Source organism: Sinocyclocheilus grahami, unplaced genomic scaffold, assembly GCF_001515645.1.
Source record: "Sinocyclocheilus grahami isolate Dianchi unplaced genomic scaffold, SAMN03320097.WGS_v1.1 scaffold923.1, whole genome shotgun sequence".
NCBI classification, from domain to species: Eukaryota; Metazoa; Chordata; class Actinopteri; order Cypriniformes; family Cyprinidae; genus Sinocyclocheilus; species Sinocyclocheilus grahami.
Window position 1 is genome coordinate 111,349 of NW_015506102.1, and position 17,231 is coordinate 128,579.

The following is a 17,231-nucleotide window of genomic DNA, read 5'->3' on the forward strand; positions in this document are numbered from 1 at the left end:
TTTTAGATTTTCAAAAAAACTCATTCTGAATTATTTATAAGCCTTTTGAATTACTGGGACACTGAAAATGTCCTCATAAATCACCTTCTCGTTGTAATACCTATGTCATACCCATGTTATTATACAAATCTGTATCCTCATAAACCACATAAACATGCACACACACACACACACACACACAAACACTCAAACACACACACGCACACACACACACACACACACACACACACTCATACGCTCACACACACACACACGCGCACATAAGCACTCATACACTCGCACGCACACACACACACATACTCAATCATACACACACACACACACACACACACACACACACTCACTCATACACTCTCTCACATACACACTGAAAAGTCACCTTCTCCTTTTAATACCTGTCATACCTTTGTCATTATACACATTTATGTCCTCATTTGTCACAAAAATGCGCACACACACACATGCAGTTCATTATTTTAGTCTTTGTTTTCACACTCTGTGCTTTACACTGTTTTTAATTAGGAGCTTCACAGTTCGATGGCACATTTATTAAAGGAATAATTTACCCAAAAGCAGAAAAAACTCTCATGTTATTATGCTGTAATTTTTTCCTTATTTTTCTGTGGAAAACTAAGATTTTTGAAACAACAAAAACAAACAGCATCATCAAAGTACCATAACAGTAGTCCGTCTTTTGAAGTGATATGAGTCTTTATGTGAGGACAACATGTCATTTATTAATATAAATATGATCACGAATGAGATTTCAGAGTTTCCTTGCTGGGTAAGATTAATCGCTTATGACTTAATTTGCTTCCCCACACAAAGCATGAAAAACATACAGGTTTGGAAAAACATGAGCATCATTAAATGACAGTTTTCATTTTTGGATGAATTATTCATTTAATTCTATAGTATATGTAAGGGCTGCTCTTCTCTAGAAATATAAATATAAAGTCATAACTTCGAGAAATAAACTTGCATTTGTGATAAAGTCAGAATTGTGAGATTAAAAAGTTTTTGCTATTTTTATTCCGTGGTGGAAACAGGCTTCCATAGATTTTGTTCGGCAGTGGATCTGCATTATATATTAATAATAATTTTTATTTAATTCAATATGACTATAGAAAAATAATTATTATCATAATTTTATTGCGATTGTTGAATATAATATTCAGATTATTTTAATATTAGGAAATAAAAAATAAAATAATAAATAAATAAATGCTAATATTAATGTAAAATTAAAAATAGATAAATAATAATAAATACTAATTTTCATTTTGTGATTAAAATAAAAATAAGCCATTATTTAAAATATTTTTAATAAACTTTTTTTTTGCAATAATACTTTACAGAAAAATAAATAATTGTTTATTTATTTTTTTGTAAAATTACAATATTAATAAATAATGCCTTCCTTTCTTCAATTTTAAATGGTAAACATCAATATTTTTTGCTAGGTTGCAGCAAATTAAAATATGTGCTGCAGGTTTTAGATTCACAGTAAATAATCGTAAACACTATCATGAACTATACGTCAACCAGTGAAGCATATATTTATTTCAGGAAATCCCAGCCTGCATGATTTGAGTCGCACTGAGCCATATTGCGATGCAGATTTTATTTCGATATATTGCACAGCCCTAGTATACACAGTGTTTAAAAGCATGTGCATCCAGGAGTGTGTAACGAGTGTTAACAGAGTCTGTGTGTCTGCAGGTTGCTTCGAGTGCTGTATTAAATGTCTGGGCGGCGTGCCGTATGCGTCTCTGGTGGCCACCATCCTGTGCTTCTGCGGCATGGCGCTCTTCTGCGGCTGCGGACACGTCGCTCTGACAGGAACCCTCACCATCCTGGAGAACCACTTCTCTAGGATCACCACAGACCACGCCACGCTGAGCGACATGTGAGTGAGGAAGAAGCTGTGAAAATACTGTAAAAAATGTCAAATATTATTATAATGTAAAACAGATGTTTTCTATGTGAATATGTGTTAAAGTGTAATTTATTCCTGTGATCAAAGCTGAATTTTCAGCATCATTACTCCAGTCTTAGAATGATTTCTGAAGATCATGTGACACTGAAGACTGCAGTAATGATGCTGAAAATTCAGCTTTGATCACAGGAATAAATTACACTTTAACACATATTCACACAGAAAACAGCTGTTTTACATTGTAATAATATTTCACAATTTTTGCTGTATTTTTGATTTAATAAATGCAGCCCTGCTGAGCAGAGTAGACTTCTTTCAATAACATTAGAAAATCTGAATTATTCCAGACTTTTGAGTGGTAGTGCATATATTTTAAATATTATTTTTATAAATATACAATGGCGTTTCTTACATGTCTGGCATTAAATGTTCATTTTCCTCTATAGAGTTATGACATAAGACATTCATATCAATAAAAACCTAAGCAATAAAAGAATGACTATAATGTTACTAACATGATGTAGAAATACTTAAATAATTTAAATTATTTTAATGCATTACAATAATGAGAATGTGTTTTTTTGCTATATATATATATTATTAGTATTATTATTATTTTTATACTTGATATTTTTTTAATGGGATTCTTCAACTGTATATGGTCTTTGTAAATGCAGATGATAAAAGATGTGAAGTTAATTAAAGCATCATTAGATGCTGTTTAGTGGATTTATGTTGCTTTCTAGCAACTCGTTTTATATTTTCATCTCAGTAGATTTTCCAGGAACTCCTGCACTGAATTGAATGCATTTTCTTGTTGAAGTTCTCCTGATCATTCAACATCCACTGATTCACGGTTTATTTGATCTGTCTGAGCTCCAGATTCGTCTCTTAAAATGATGAAACTCACCTGTTAGGAGTAATTCTGGGCACTTGTTTTGAGTTAAATCTGCTCACATCTGGTGATGATTTCTCAGCGCTTCACATTGGTTCTGTTCTCGAGACTTTAATTAAAGTCACATGCAGTGATGAGATGTTCTCAAACGATGCTGAGCAGTGCTGCACTATTACACACTCACACACACACACACACACACTCACACACACACTCACTCACACACACACACACACACTCACACACACACTCACTCACACACACACACACACACTCACACACACACTCACTCACACACACACACACACACTCACACACACACTCACTCACACACACACACACACACTCACACACACACTCACTCACACACACACACACACACTCACACACACACTCACTCACACACACACACACACACTCACACACACACTCACTCACACACACACACACACACTCACACACACACTCACTCACACACACACACACACACTCACACACACACTCACTCACACACACACACACACACTCACACACACACTCACTCACACACACACACACACACTCACACACACACTCACTCACACACACACACACACACTCACACACACACTCACTCACACACACACACACACACTCACACACACACTCACTCACACACACACACACACACTCACACACACACTCACTCACACACACACACACACACTCACACACACACTCACTCACACACACACACACACACTCACACACACACTCACTCACACACACACACACACACTCACACACACACTCACTCACACACACACACACACACTCACACACACACTCACACACACACACTCACTCACTCACTCACTCACACACACACACACTCTCTCACTCACACACACACACAGACACACACACACACGCACGCTCACTCACTCACACACACACACACACACACACACACACACACACACACACACACGAGCACACACACACACACACACACACACCCACTCACACACACACTCACACACTCACACACCCACACACACACACACTCACTCACTCACTCACACACTCACTCACTCACACACACACACAGACACACACACTCACGCACGCTCACTCACTCACACACACACACACACACACTAGCACACACGAGCAGTAACATCTGAGCTCTTCTCGTCTCTTCTGCAGAATCCAGCTCATGCAGTATGTTATATACGGCATCGCCTGCTTCTTCTTCCTGTACGGCATCATTCTGCTCGCCGAGGGGTTTTACACCAGCAGCGCCGTCAAAGAGCTCCACAGCGAGTTCAAGACCACCGTCTGCGGACGCTGCATCAGCGGCATGGTACGGGAACATCAGGCAGATAAATAACAGAATACAAATACAAATATAATGAATAATAAACTAAAAATAAATCAGAAAATTATTTAAATAAAATAAAATACATTTCAAAATAAAAACAAAGAAATGTGTTTTTGTCTGTGTGTATATATATATATATATATTGACCTGTCTTGATATCTTGAACTTCATGGCTTTAATCAATGCAGTTAAGTCGTTAAGGGATCGTAAACTAATCAGAATTAGAAATATTGAATTTCTTACCTACCAACCTGCTCAGCAGATTATGACAAAAATCATAATCATGATTATGTTGGTGTGTATTGAGATCGTGATGATTGATTAATGATTAACATTGAACATGATTAATTATTGACTTTGGAAATATGGAAATATCATTCAACTGAAAAACAAAAAAAAAATGTCAAGTAAAATAATGAAAAACTACATATGTAATATAAAAATGTGTATGTATATATATATATATATATACACATATTTATTTATAAATATATAAATTATATATAGATATAAAATACACTATTTAAATAAAAAATATGAAAGATAAATAGAATTAAATTAAATAATTAAATGAATGATAAAATAGTAAAACAAATAAAAAATATATATATGTATATATGCATACACACACACAGTTTGAATATATAATATAAAAATATCTTAATAAATAAATTGAAACAAAGAAGCAAATGTTTAAGAAAAATTTAAAAAGCAAAAATGTGAGTAATATTTTTTATATTTTAATGTAAAAATTAAATAATCAAAATAAGTTGATAAATATATAAATTATATATAGATATAAAATACACAATTTAAATAAAAAATATGAAAGATAAATAGAATTAAATTAAATAATTAAATGAATGATAAAATAGTAAAACAAATAAAAAATAAAAAATATATATATGTATATATGCATACACACACATAGTTTGAATATATAATATAAAAATATCTTAATAAATAAATTGAAACAAAGAAGCAAATGTTTAAGAAAAATTTAAAAAGCAAAAATGTGAGTAATATTTTTTATATTTTAATGTAAAAATTAAATAATCAAAATAAGTGAAAAAATTATTTTCAGTTAATAGTACAATAAATTACAAAATAAACAGATACTCACACATATATATATATATATATATTGTAACTTTCTTTCTTTTATTTTTAGATTAGCCACAAATGAGGGTTCATCACTGAGATCAAATAAAGCAATTTATGAACTTCAGCAAACAGTCTTTCTTTTGTTGTTGTTGTTTTTGTTGTTGTGTTTTATTCCCCCAAATGCTAAATATGTTCAAGTGAACATTAATTATAATATATACAGAATAAAGAAACAAATAAACAAAATCAAGACTTTGTCTTTGATGTTACACCAAAGAAATCGTCTTTTAGTTCTTATCTGAGAAATGATGATCCACTCCGTGGCAAAAATAAATGATTCCTTCCGAAGACAAACATTGAGATATGAAATATGTCGATGTGCTTTAGCGTGGACAACTCTGACTAGCACATGAGTGAGCCTCCACAAAGGCACATCCACTCCAAACACTATTCCAATGAACACCGTTACGATCAGTTATCTATCCAAACACAGATTTGGAAGTGAAATGATATGAAAAGAAAAACAGTCCTTCTGAAAAATAGAAATTTGTCTTTGATGTTACACCAAAGAAATCGTCTTTTAGTTCTTATCTGAGAAATGATGATCCACTCCGTGGCAAAAATAAATGATTCCTTCCGAAGACAAACATTGAGATATGAAATATGTCGATGTGCTTTAGCGTGGACAACTCTGACTAGCACATGAGTGAGCCTCCACAAAGGCACATCCACTCCAAACACTATTCCAATGAACACCGTTACGATCAGTTATCTATCCAAACACAGATTTGGAAGTGAAATGATATGAAAAGGAAAAAAGTCCTTCAGAAAAATAGAAAACACCAAAAACAAACATAAACATTCCTCCCACATTCTAAATAAAGAAGATAGACAATATTCAAATATACTACTCACACATCGAGCTTAAAACCAAAGGTTTCTCAACTGGGACTTTGTCAACCAGCAGTTCAAGGTAGCACAAAGAAACAATCTGAACCACTTCTGCAGGCATCTCCTCACCTGATATACAATCCAGGTGTGTCCAACGAGCCTCATAGTATTACAACACATAGAATTTTTAATTCCATTACTCCGACTAGCACATGAGTGAGCCTCCACAAAGGCACATCCACTCCAAACACTATTCCAATGAACACCGTTACGATCAGTTATCTATCCAAACACAGATTTGGAAGTGAAATGATACGAAAAGGAAAAAAGTCCTTCAGAAAAATAGAAAACACCAAAAACAAACATAAACATTCCTCCCACATTCTAAATTAAGAAGATAGACAATATTCAAATATACTACTCACACATCGAGCTTAAAACCAAAGGTTTCTCAACTGGGACTTTGTCAACCAGCAGTTCAAGGTAGCACAAAGAAACAATCTGAACCACTTCTGCAGGCATCTCCTCACCTGATATACAATCCAGGTGTGTCCAACGAGCCTCATAGTATTACAACACATAGAATTTTTAATTCCATTACTCTTAAGTATATGGAAAACTGTGACAGAAATGTCACTCTGTTACTATATATATACAATTAAAATAAATAAATGTAATAAAAATAAATAAGATCAAATATGTGTTGAAGGGATCGCAGCACAATGATTGTTTTATATTGAGAATCTTGTTTCCGTAATCATTGGAAGCCAGAGGTTCAGTTGAAGATAAAACGGGATTATTAATCCAGCACTAAGCACCAGCTCGAGTGTTTGCGTTTGCTAAAACCGTTCCATCGTCTCTCTCTCAGTTCGTGCTCCTGACCTACGTCCTGGGAATCGCCTGGCTCGGGGTTTTCGGCTTCTCAGCGGTTCCTGTGTTCCTTTTCTACAACATGAGGTCGACCTGCGCTGCCATGCGCTCACCGATGGCCAACCTGACCTCCGCCGACAGCATCTGCGTGGATGTGCGGCAGTACGGTACGAGTCTCTGAGCCTAATATCTCTTCATGCATTCGTGCTTTTATCCAATGCATATGTGTCCCTGCAGCACAAAAGCAGTGTTGAGTCGCTGGGGGATATTTGTAGCAATAGCCAACAATACATTGTATGGGTCACAATTATACATTTCTCTTTTATGCCAAAAATCATTAGGATATTAAGTAAAGATCATGTTCCATGAAGATATTTTGTAAACTTCCTACCGTAAATATATCAAAACTTAATGTTTGATTAGTAATATGCATTGCTAAAGACTTCATTTGGACAACTTTAGAGATGATTTTCTCAATATTTAGATTTTTTTGCACCCTCAGATTCCAGATTTTCAAATAGTTGCATCTCAGCCTAATATTTTTCCGATCCTAACAAACCATACATCAATGCTTTCAGATGATGCATAAATCTCAATTTCGAGAAATTGACGCTTATGACTGGTTTTGTGCTCCAGGGTCACATATATAAGGTTTACGTTTGATCTATTCATACATTCCCTGCAGACGCAGTCTTGATAAGCATGTTGAGCTGTGTGATTGTTAACTTGGTTTATTTCTCTGTGCAGGCATTATTCCATGGAACGCAACACCGGGCAAAGCTTGCGGCTCAACGCTAGCTGATATCTGCAACACCAGCGAAGTAAACACATCCGTCACACTCAGTTTATTTACCTTGTCGTACAGCATAAGGAATTATCTTTTTATTCTTTTAATTCTAATTATATTCTTTTTAATGTAATGTATTAAATAATGATTTAATAATGTGTTATTTTATTTTTTATAAATGTCTTTCACTCTAAATTTTATTTGTAATGTAGTGTTTATTCAAATTTTTATTATTTCTTTATTTAATACTTATTTTAGTTAATTATTTTTAGTTTAATTTATTAAATAAATATTTCGTAATTTATCTTTAATTTGTTTAGCTTTTTAGTATACATTTGTAATGTAATGTTTATTTACATTTTATTATCTCTTTATTTAATATTATTTAATTTTGTTTAATTTATTAAATAATTATTTTATAATTTATTTTATTTTTTTAACAGTGGCTTGCTTTTCACTATAAATTTGATTTATAATGTAATGTTTATTTAAATTTTATTATTTATTTATGTATTTATTTAATATTTAATTTTAGTAAATTGTTTTAGTTTAATTTATTAAATAATTATTTAATAAGTTATTATTCAATTTTTTATTTTAATTGTATTATCTTTATTTAATATTTATTTTAGTTCATTATTTTAGTTTAATTTATTAAATAAATATTTCATAATTTATCTTTAATTTGTTTAGCTTTTTAATATACATTTGTAATGTAATATTTATTTTAATTTTATTATCTCTTTATTTAATATTATGTAATTTTAGTAAATAATTTTAGTAATTTATTTTATTTTTTTAACAGTGGCTTGCTTTTCACTATAAATTTAATTTGTAATGTAATGTTTATTTTAATTGTATTATTTATTTATTTAATATTATGTAATTTTAGTAAGTCATTTTAGTTTAATTTATTAAATAATTATTTAATAATTTATTTTATTTTTTAACAGTGGCTTGCTTTTCACTATAAATGTGATTTATAATGTAATGTTTATTTAAATTTTATTAATAATTTAATATTATGTAATTTTAGTAAATAATTTTAGTTTAATTTATTAAATAATTATTTAATAATTCATTTTATTTTTTTAACAGTGGCTTGCTTTTCACTATAAATTTGATTGACCAATTTTATTTTTACTTTATTTAATATTACATTTATGTAATATTATATTATTATTTTTTTTACAAATCTAAATGTTATTTGTCTGAAACCCATTTGTCGCACTCTCACTGGTTTATTAGTTGTCCAGCATTCTCTGTTCACGTGCATGATTTGCCGTTGGTCTCTTGCAGTTCTATCTGTCTTATCATCTGTTCATCGTGGCTTGTGCCGGAGCCGGAGCCACAGTCGTTGCTCTGGTAAGCGGCTGTTTGTTCCTCTTCCTCCTCTATTTACCCCTTCATTCCCAGCATCCTCTGCTGCAGACCCTGTGCTTCCAGCCCCTGATCCGAGGGTTAGCTTTTGAGGTGAAGTCCCACTAGCCGACTCCAGATGACTTGATATTGTTCTGCAACTGCATGCATGTGAATGCCTGAGATATCAGCTAGTGGGACATCAGAAGCTCAGCTTCTACTCACATACTTTACTGATGCCTGGAGGGAAATCCAGTGTTATTGCATCTGACATATTCAACACAACATAACGAGATCAGTCCCATTATAATCAGTGAAGCTGTCAATACTGGAGAACAAAATGTGAGAAAAAAAACATTATTAGAATTTTTCATTACATTTGATTTTAAATTGTTTGTTCTAATTTAATTATTTATTTAATTCAATTTGATTAAATAATTATGTAGTTATTTTATTTATGCAAATATCATGTTTACCTATAATGTAGTTATACTAAATATATATTAAACTAATATAAACTAAATATTTTATTTGTAATGTAGTTTTTTATTTAATTTTATTAAACAATTATTTTTATTATTTAGAATTTTATTACTATAAATTTTATTTGTAATGTTTATTTTAATTTTGTCAGTTCTTTTTCATTTTAATTTATTAAATAATTATTTAATTTAATATTAAATTTTTTTGTTGCAATTGTCTTGCTTTTCACCAAAAATTCATATAATGCAATGCTTATTTAAAATTATTGTTTCTTTCTTTGTTTTATTATTTAATATTTTTTAATTGATTTAAAATAAATTATTTAAATTATTATATATAAATGATATATTAAAAAAAAAAAATATATATATATATATATACATATATATTTTGAAAAATTTAATTATATATATATTTATTTATTTATTTATTTTTATTTTTTATTTTTTACAAATATCTTGCTTTTCACTGTAAATTTTATTTGTAATGTAATTTAAAAAAAATATATGTTACGTAATTGTTTTAGCATTTATTTATTTATTTTACAAATATCATGCAACTTTATTATCTATTATATGTATTTAAGTCAAAACAGCTCGTGATGCTTCTGGTCTTTGGCCTACTAATTAAATCATGTTTCTAAACTGTGTGTATATATATATATATATATATATATATTCATACATTTGTGTGCATTTATTAATGCAACTCTAAAGTGTTTTGTGCTCAGATGCTTGCAGTGTATTTCAGGACTTGCGGTTTCTTTATTCCGTCATTGATTTCTGTGCTTTCTCTTCCACCAGCTCATCTACATGATGGCTACCACGTATAACTTTGCTGTTTTGAAGTTTAAGAGTCGAGAGGACTGCTGCACTAAATTTTAACGCAGCTGCGTCGAAGTGCCTAGAATGAGCAGCCACTGACAATATGGACTAAAATAATCGAAGCGAAGACAAACGGGAGAAACACTTCTTTGCTTTGACATGTAATGTGTAAATATAGACCTGTATACGGATGTAGCATTTGGACGCAGGTGCAGCCCGAGTCTGCAAACATGCACGTGTTGTTAGCCAGAAAAGCCTGATTTGAAGTCTCTTTAAATTCCTCTGAAGTATTACGGCTAAAGGACAGACGCACGGCGCAGCAGAGGAAAGTATTTTTCCCATTCATTTTCTCAAAACAGATTCTGGAAAATCCTGATCCATGCACCAAATAAAAACCAGGAGATTCACGAAATGCCATTCAAAGCACAACGATTGAAGACTAAATAATGCAGGTGCAGCCCGAGTCTGCAAACATGCACGTGTTGTTAGCCAGAAAAGCCTGATTTGAAGCCTAACACGAAGTCTCTTTAAATTCCTCTGAAGTATTACGGCTAAAGGACAGACGCACGGCGCAGCAGAGGAAAGTATTTTTCCCATTCATTTTCTCAAAACAGATTCTGGAAAATCCTGATCCATGCACCAAATAAAAACCAGGAGATTCACGAAATGCCATTCAAAGCACAACGATTGAAGACTAAATAACAGAAACTTGCATCTGAGCTTCAGTTCAAATTCGTATGAATTATAAACAATTCTAAATATTATATAAGCAGTACTTGTGTGTTAGCGCTGTCAAACGGTTAATCGCGATTAATCGCAAACAAAATAAAAGTTCTTGTTTACAATATATGTGTGTGTACTTTATTATGCATATATAAATACACACACATGCATGTATATATTTAAGAAAAATATGTTTTATTTATATATAAAATATTAATGCTTACATATAATATTAATTATATTTGAATATATATATATACATATATATATAGTGAATATTTTTAAAATATATACATGCATGTGTGTGTATTTATATATGCATAATAAAAACACACACATATTTTTATCAATTTAATGCATTCTTGCTGAATAATATATATACTGTATATATTTTGTAATATTTATATTACTTACCCCAAACTTTTATAAAGTAGTGTTTTCTTGAACAGCAAATATTATACTGATTTCTGAAGATCACGTGACACTGAAGACTGGAGGAATGATGCTGAAAATACAGCTGCGCATCACAGAAATAAATAAAATTGTAATGGATATTCACATAGAAAACAGCTGTTTTACATTGGAATAATATTTCACAATTTTTACTGTATTTTTGTATCAGATAAATGCATCCCTGGTGAGCAGAAGAAACTTCTTTCAAAAACATTTAAAAAAAATCATAATTATTCCAAGCTGTACTGTTGATGCATATAAATATAAAGAGATTTCTCTAAATCTTTCTACAAAAACACATCTGCTTTGAGACAGTGAATGTGATTTTTACTTCCAGAATCTGTTGTGTTGTATTAGAGGAGAAAAGTCTATATTTTCTGAATTGTGCCAGTGAGCCTTCCAGTGTTTTCTTCCTTCAGATCTGTCTACAGTTTTCAGTGTTGCCTTTATCCTTCCTATTCATACGCTTGAAGCAGTATTATGAAGATTGTTGGTATTTTTCATCGTTTTGAAGTATTAAAGACCGACTCAGTGTACGTCTTCACAACTAACCTAGTTCTGTCTGGTTTGAGTCGAATGTTTTACGGTACTGTTATTTTAAACACAGACCGTTCACTGTCAGCAGAGACGAAAAAAATCAGTAAATCATTCTTAAAACATAATAAATGTAATAAAAGGTTTCATTCAAAAATGCATTTATATTATCAAAAACGCAATATGGCAGTGCTTTATTATATGATTAGCTCATCATAACACTGTCTGCTTTACTATTAATAAATAAACAAAAACATGCTGTCAGTAGGAATGACCTTTGTGTGATTTGATCATTAATAAAAACACATGCATGATCATTGAGAAAGTTGTAGTTAGTGAGCAGAAGCACATGGCTTTGTGCCGAACGCTTGATTATATGATTTAACTTCTGAATATTAATCTACAGTGATTTAATCAGCTAAAAAAACACATGCTTTTAAAATCACTCTCTAACATTCAGTGGCTTATCGCCTCACAGTTTCTGGTTGCAAAGACATGCATTTACCTGCATTTCACAGGCTTTCAACGTGACTAATTCAGTCCGGATTTAACCGTTTTAATTCACACAAAAATTTAGGACGAGTTTGTGTCTTCATCAGATCTGGAGAAATGTAGCATTGCATCAATGTCTCACTGCAAGTGAATGGGTGCCGTCAGAATGAGAGTCCAAACAGCTGATAAAAACATCACAATAAAAGGTTTAAAAATAATACAAGTTTTTAAACTTCAAAACAGTCCGTAATCAATAACTCTGTAACTCTCATTCTGACGGCACCCATTCACTGCAGAAGAAAGTTTCTCCCTGGTGAGCAGAAGAGACTTCTTTCAAAAACATTTTAAAAAAATCATAATTATTCCAAGCTGTACTGTTGATGCATATAAATATAAAGAGATTTCTCTAAATCTTTCTACAAAAACACATCTGCTTTGAGACAATGAATGTGATTTTTACTTCCAGAATCTGTTGTGTTGTATTAGAGGAGAAAAGTCTATATTTTCTGAATTGTGCCAGTGAGCCTTCCAGTGTTTTCTTCCTTCAGATCTGTCTACAGTTTTCAGTGTTGCCTTTATCCTTCCTATTCATACGCTTGAAGCAGTATTATGAAGATTGTTGGTATTTTTCATCGTTTTGAAGTATTAAAGACCGACTCAGTGTACTGACATGCATTTACCTGCATTTCACAGGCTTTCAACGTGACTAATTCAGTCCGGATTTAACCGTTTTAATTCACACAAAAATTTAGGACGAGTTTGTGTCTTCATCAGATCTGGAGAAATGTAGCATTGCATCAGTGTCTCACTGCAAGTGAATGGGTGCCGTCAGAATGAGAGTCCAAACAGCTGATAAAAACATCACAATAAAAGGTTTAAAAATAATACAAGTTTTTAAACTTCAAAACAGTCCGTAATCAATAACTCTGTAACTCTCATTCTGACGGCCCCCATTCACTGCAGAAGAAAGTTTCATTTTTGGGTGAAGGTTATGATGTGACTGTAGCTTATTTTCTGTTTTACATTGGAATAATATTTCACAATTTTTACTGTATTTTTGTATCAGATAAATGCATCCCTGGTGAGCAGAAGAAACTTCTTTCAAAAACATTTAAAAAAAATCATAATTATTCCAAGCTGTACTGTTGATGCATATAAATATAAAGAGATTTCTCTAAATCTTTCTACAAAAACACATCTGCTTTGAGACAGTGAATGTGATTTTTACTTCCAGAATCTGTTGTGTTGTATTAGAGGAGAAAAGTCTATATTTTCTGAATTGTGCCAGTGAGCCTTCCAGTGTTTTCTTCCTTCAGATCTGTCTACAGTTTTCAGTGTTGCCTTTATCCTTCCTATTCATACGCTTGAAGCAGTATTATGAAGATTGTTGGTATTTTTCATCGTTTTGAAGTATTAAAGACCGACTCAGTGTACGTCTTCACAACTAACCTAGTTCTGTCTGGTTTGAGTCGAATGTTTTACGGTACTGTTATTTTAAACACAGACCGTTCACTGTCAGCAGAGACGAAAAAAATCAGTAAATCATTCTTAAAACATAATAAATGTAATAAAAGGTTTCATTCAAAAATGCATTTATATTATCAAAAACGCAATATGGCAGTGCTTTATTATATGATTAGCTCATCATAACACTGTCTGCTTTACTATTAATAAATAAACAAAAACATGCTGTCAGTAGGAATGACCTTTGTGTGATTTGATCATTAATAAAAACACATGCATGATCATTGAGAAAGTTGTAGTTAGTGAGCAGAAGCACATGGCTTTGTGCCGAACGCTTGATTATATGATTTAACTTCTGAATATTAATCTACAGTGATTTAATCAGCTAAAAAAACACATGCTTTTAAAATCACTCTCTAACATTCAGTGGCTTATCGCCTCACAGTTTCTGGTTGCAAAGACATGCATTTACCTGCATTTCACAGGCTTTCAACGTGACTAATTCAGTCCGGATTTAACCGTTTTAATTCACACAAAAATTTAGGACGAGTTTGTGTCTTCATCAGATCTGGAGAAATGTAGCATTGCATCAATGTCTCACTGCAAGTGAATGGGTGCCGTCAGAATGAGAGTCCAAACAGCTGATAAAAACATCACAATAAAAGGTTTAAAAATAATACAAGTTTTTAAACTTCAAAACAGTCCGTAATCAATAACTCTGTAACTCTCATTCTGACGGCACCCATTCACTGCAGAAGAAAGTTTCATTTTTGGGTGAAGGTTATGATGTGACTGTAGCTTATTTTACACCCAGATCCAGCATTATTGACTTAAACAGATTGCATGCTTCATTTTACGTGTTTTATTTAACATTCCTCTTAAGATTCTGGTGCCTGTAGTTTTTCCTTTATAAAATAAACCTACACCGTGTGCAAAATATCCTCAGGGGTCTTTAGTGAGCGGATGGAGGGGTTTCAGTTTGTCTCACGCTGCGTGTTTTCATACTAACCCTCGTTTCAAGCTTTGCTTCGCTCCCGTTCCCTCACACCCCAGAGTCCTGTGCGTATCAGTGTGTATTCAGTGTGTGATGCTGACACACCCAGATCCAGCATTATTGACTTAAACAGATTGCATGCTTCATTTTACGTGTTTTATTTAACATTCCTCTTAAGATTCTGGTGCCTGTAGTTTTTCCTTTATAAAATAAAACTACACCGTGTGCAAAATATCCTCAGGGGTCTTTATTGAGCGGATGGAGGGGTTTCAGTTTGTCTCACGCTGCGTGTTTTCATACTAACCCTCGTTTCAAGCTTTGCTTCGCTCCCGTTCCCTCACACCCCAGAGTCCTGTGCGTATCAGTGTGTATTCAGTGTGTGATGCTGAAGGAATAGTCCGGCTAGGAATGAACATGTGCTGACTCTCATGTTGATTCATGTGTTGTTATTATTTACTGTGCTGCAACACAAAAGCTCGAGCACATTTAGTGCATAACGAATTCAGTGTCTGCCTTTTAATCGCTCAAAACATCATGACTTCAGAAGACTTCGCACAAGTCATATGTGCAACTTTTAAGATACTTTTGACTTTTTTTGAGAAATGTTCAAATTCAAGAGATTTGTTACTTTATTTGTAGCAAGGCCATTCACATTCTTAAATCCACTCCAGAAACCCTGCGATTATTAAATTATGTCGACTGTGTATACGTAGCAAAAGTCTCACGTTGTTACAATACTTCTGCAAAACTATTTTTGTTTTATTCATCACAAACTATATGATTGCACAGCTCTTTATTGTAAAGTTGGATAAGTATGAACCGGGGTTGTTATGGTTAAACTAAAAGCATAAAAAAACTTAAAAAATAAACTTTAGCTGAACTGAAATGAAATATTTAAAAAATGTATTTTATTTAGCTAGTTGTCAAGGCAACATTGCTCATTTTCATTTAGTTTAACTTGATGTACTAAAATAACTCATTATTAAAATTAAATTAAATTATAATAAAAACTAGAAAAAAGAAATAAATATTGTTAAAAACTCTATTTAACTCTATTTTAACTAAAAAAAATAAAAGTGACAAAAACACAACACAATGTGTGTTTTTGTCATTTTTAACAGTTTTTGTTTTTATTTAATTGTATTTCCTAATTCTTTTATTTCTTATTTCTAGTTTTAATTATTATTTTATTTTAATTACTTTTAGTTTTTGCTTTAGCTATTTTAGTACATTAAGTTAAACTATTATGTATTATTATATATAATAGTTGTTATAGTTAACTAAAACTAAATCCATAAAATCTTTTGTTTCTGGAAATAAAATAATCTTTAGATGAAATAAAGTAAACTTTTTTTTTTAAAGCGATTACACGTTATTTTAAGGTGTCCTTGTTACAGTGTAATTATACATTTAAGTACTGAGTAATATTAATTAACTACATGCACTTACTACATGGTTAGGGTTAGGATTAGGGTTACGTGCATGTAATTATGTATAATTAATTGTTATTATAATAGTAAGTACATGTAACATATGTAACAAGGACACCTTAAAATAAAGTGTTACCAAAAAAGTTTATATATATATAATATTTTTTTTCAAGGTAAATAAATAAGTAATAAATAATAAAGTTATAAAACCTAGAAATAAGAAATTTAAATGTATTTAAAAATGTTTTGTCATTTTTACGTTTTAAATTTTTATTTGAGTTTTCATTCATTTTTATTTCTTATTTTATTTCTTATTATTATTTAATGACATTTTTGTCTTAGAATTAGTTATTTTAGAACATCAAGTTAAACTAAATGAAAATGAGCAATGTTGCATCTGCAACTAATTTTAAAGTTTTGGTCTTTGGACTGTTCTTTATTTAAAACATGTAAAACACTGCATCCATTCAAAAAGTTTAAAACAACATGAGGGAGAGTATATTTTCATTTATGGATGAGTTATTCCTTTAAAATAAGTGTTGTGTTGTATCTGGTTGGGACGTGTATGTGTGTGTGTGAGTGTGTGTGTGTGTGTGTGTGTGTGTGTGTGTGTGAGAGTGAGTGTG

At 31.8% G+C, this 17,231-nt stretch overlaps 1 protein-coding gene across 3 annotated transcripts in view; it reads left to right on the forward strand.

Annotated features, from left to right (window-relative positions):
* The window catches only part of LOC107564301 (neuronal membrane glycoprotein M6-b-like), a 38,836-nt gene extending 27,533 nt beyond the window's left edge, over positions 1-11,303 (forward strand). Inside the window, exons 2-8 of one of the 3 annotated variants that reach the window (XR_001606203.1) lie at positions 1,723-1,909; positions 4,023-4,179; positions 7,061-7,229; positions 7,810-7,883; positions 9,149-9,214; positions 10,495-10,724; positions 10,968-11,303. Coding sequence is in view for 2 of the 3 variants with exons in the window: in XM_016249336.1 (XP_016104822.1) it covers positions 1,723-1,909; positions 4,023-4,179; positions 7,061-7,229; positions 7,810-7,883; positions 9,149-9,214; positions 10,495-10,575 (734 nt within the window). In the remaining variant the exon portion in view is untranslated. The other 2 variants (XM_016249336.1, XM_016249334.1) reach the window with 2 other exon arrangements.
* The last annotated feature ends 5,928 nt before the right edge of the window (positions 11,304-17,231 follow it).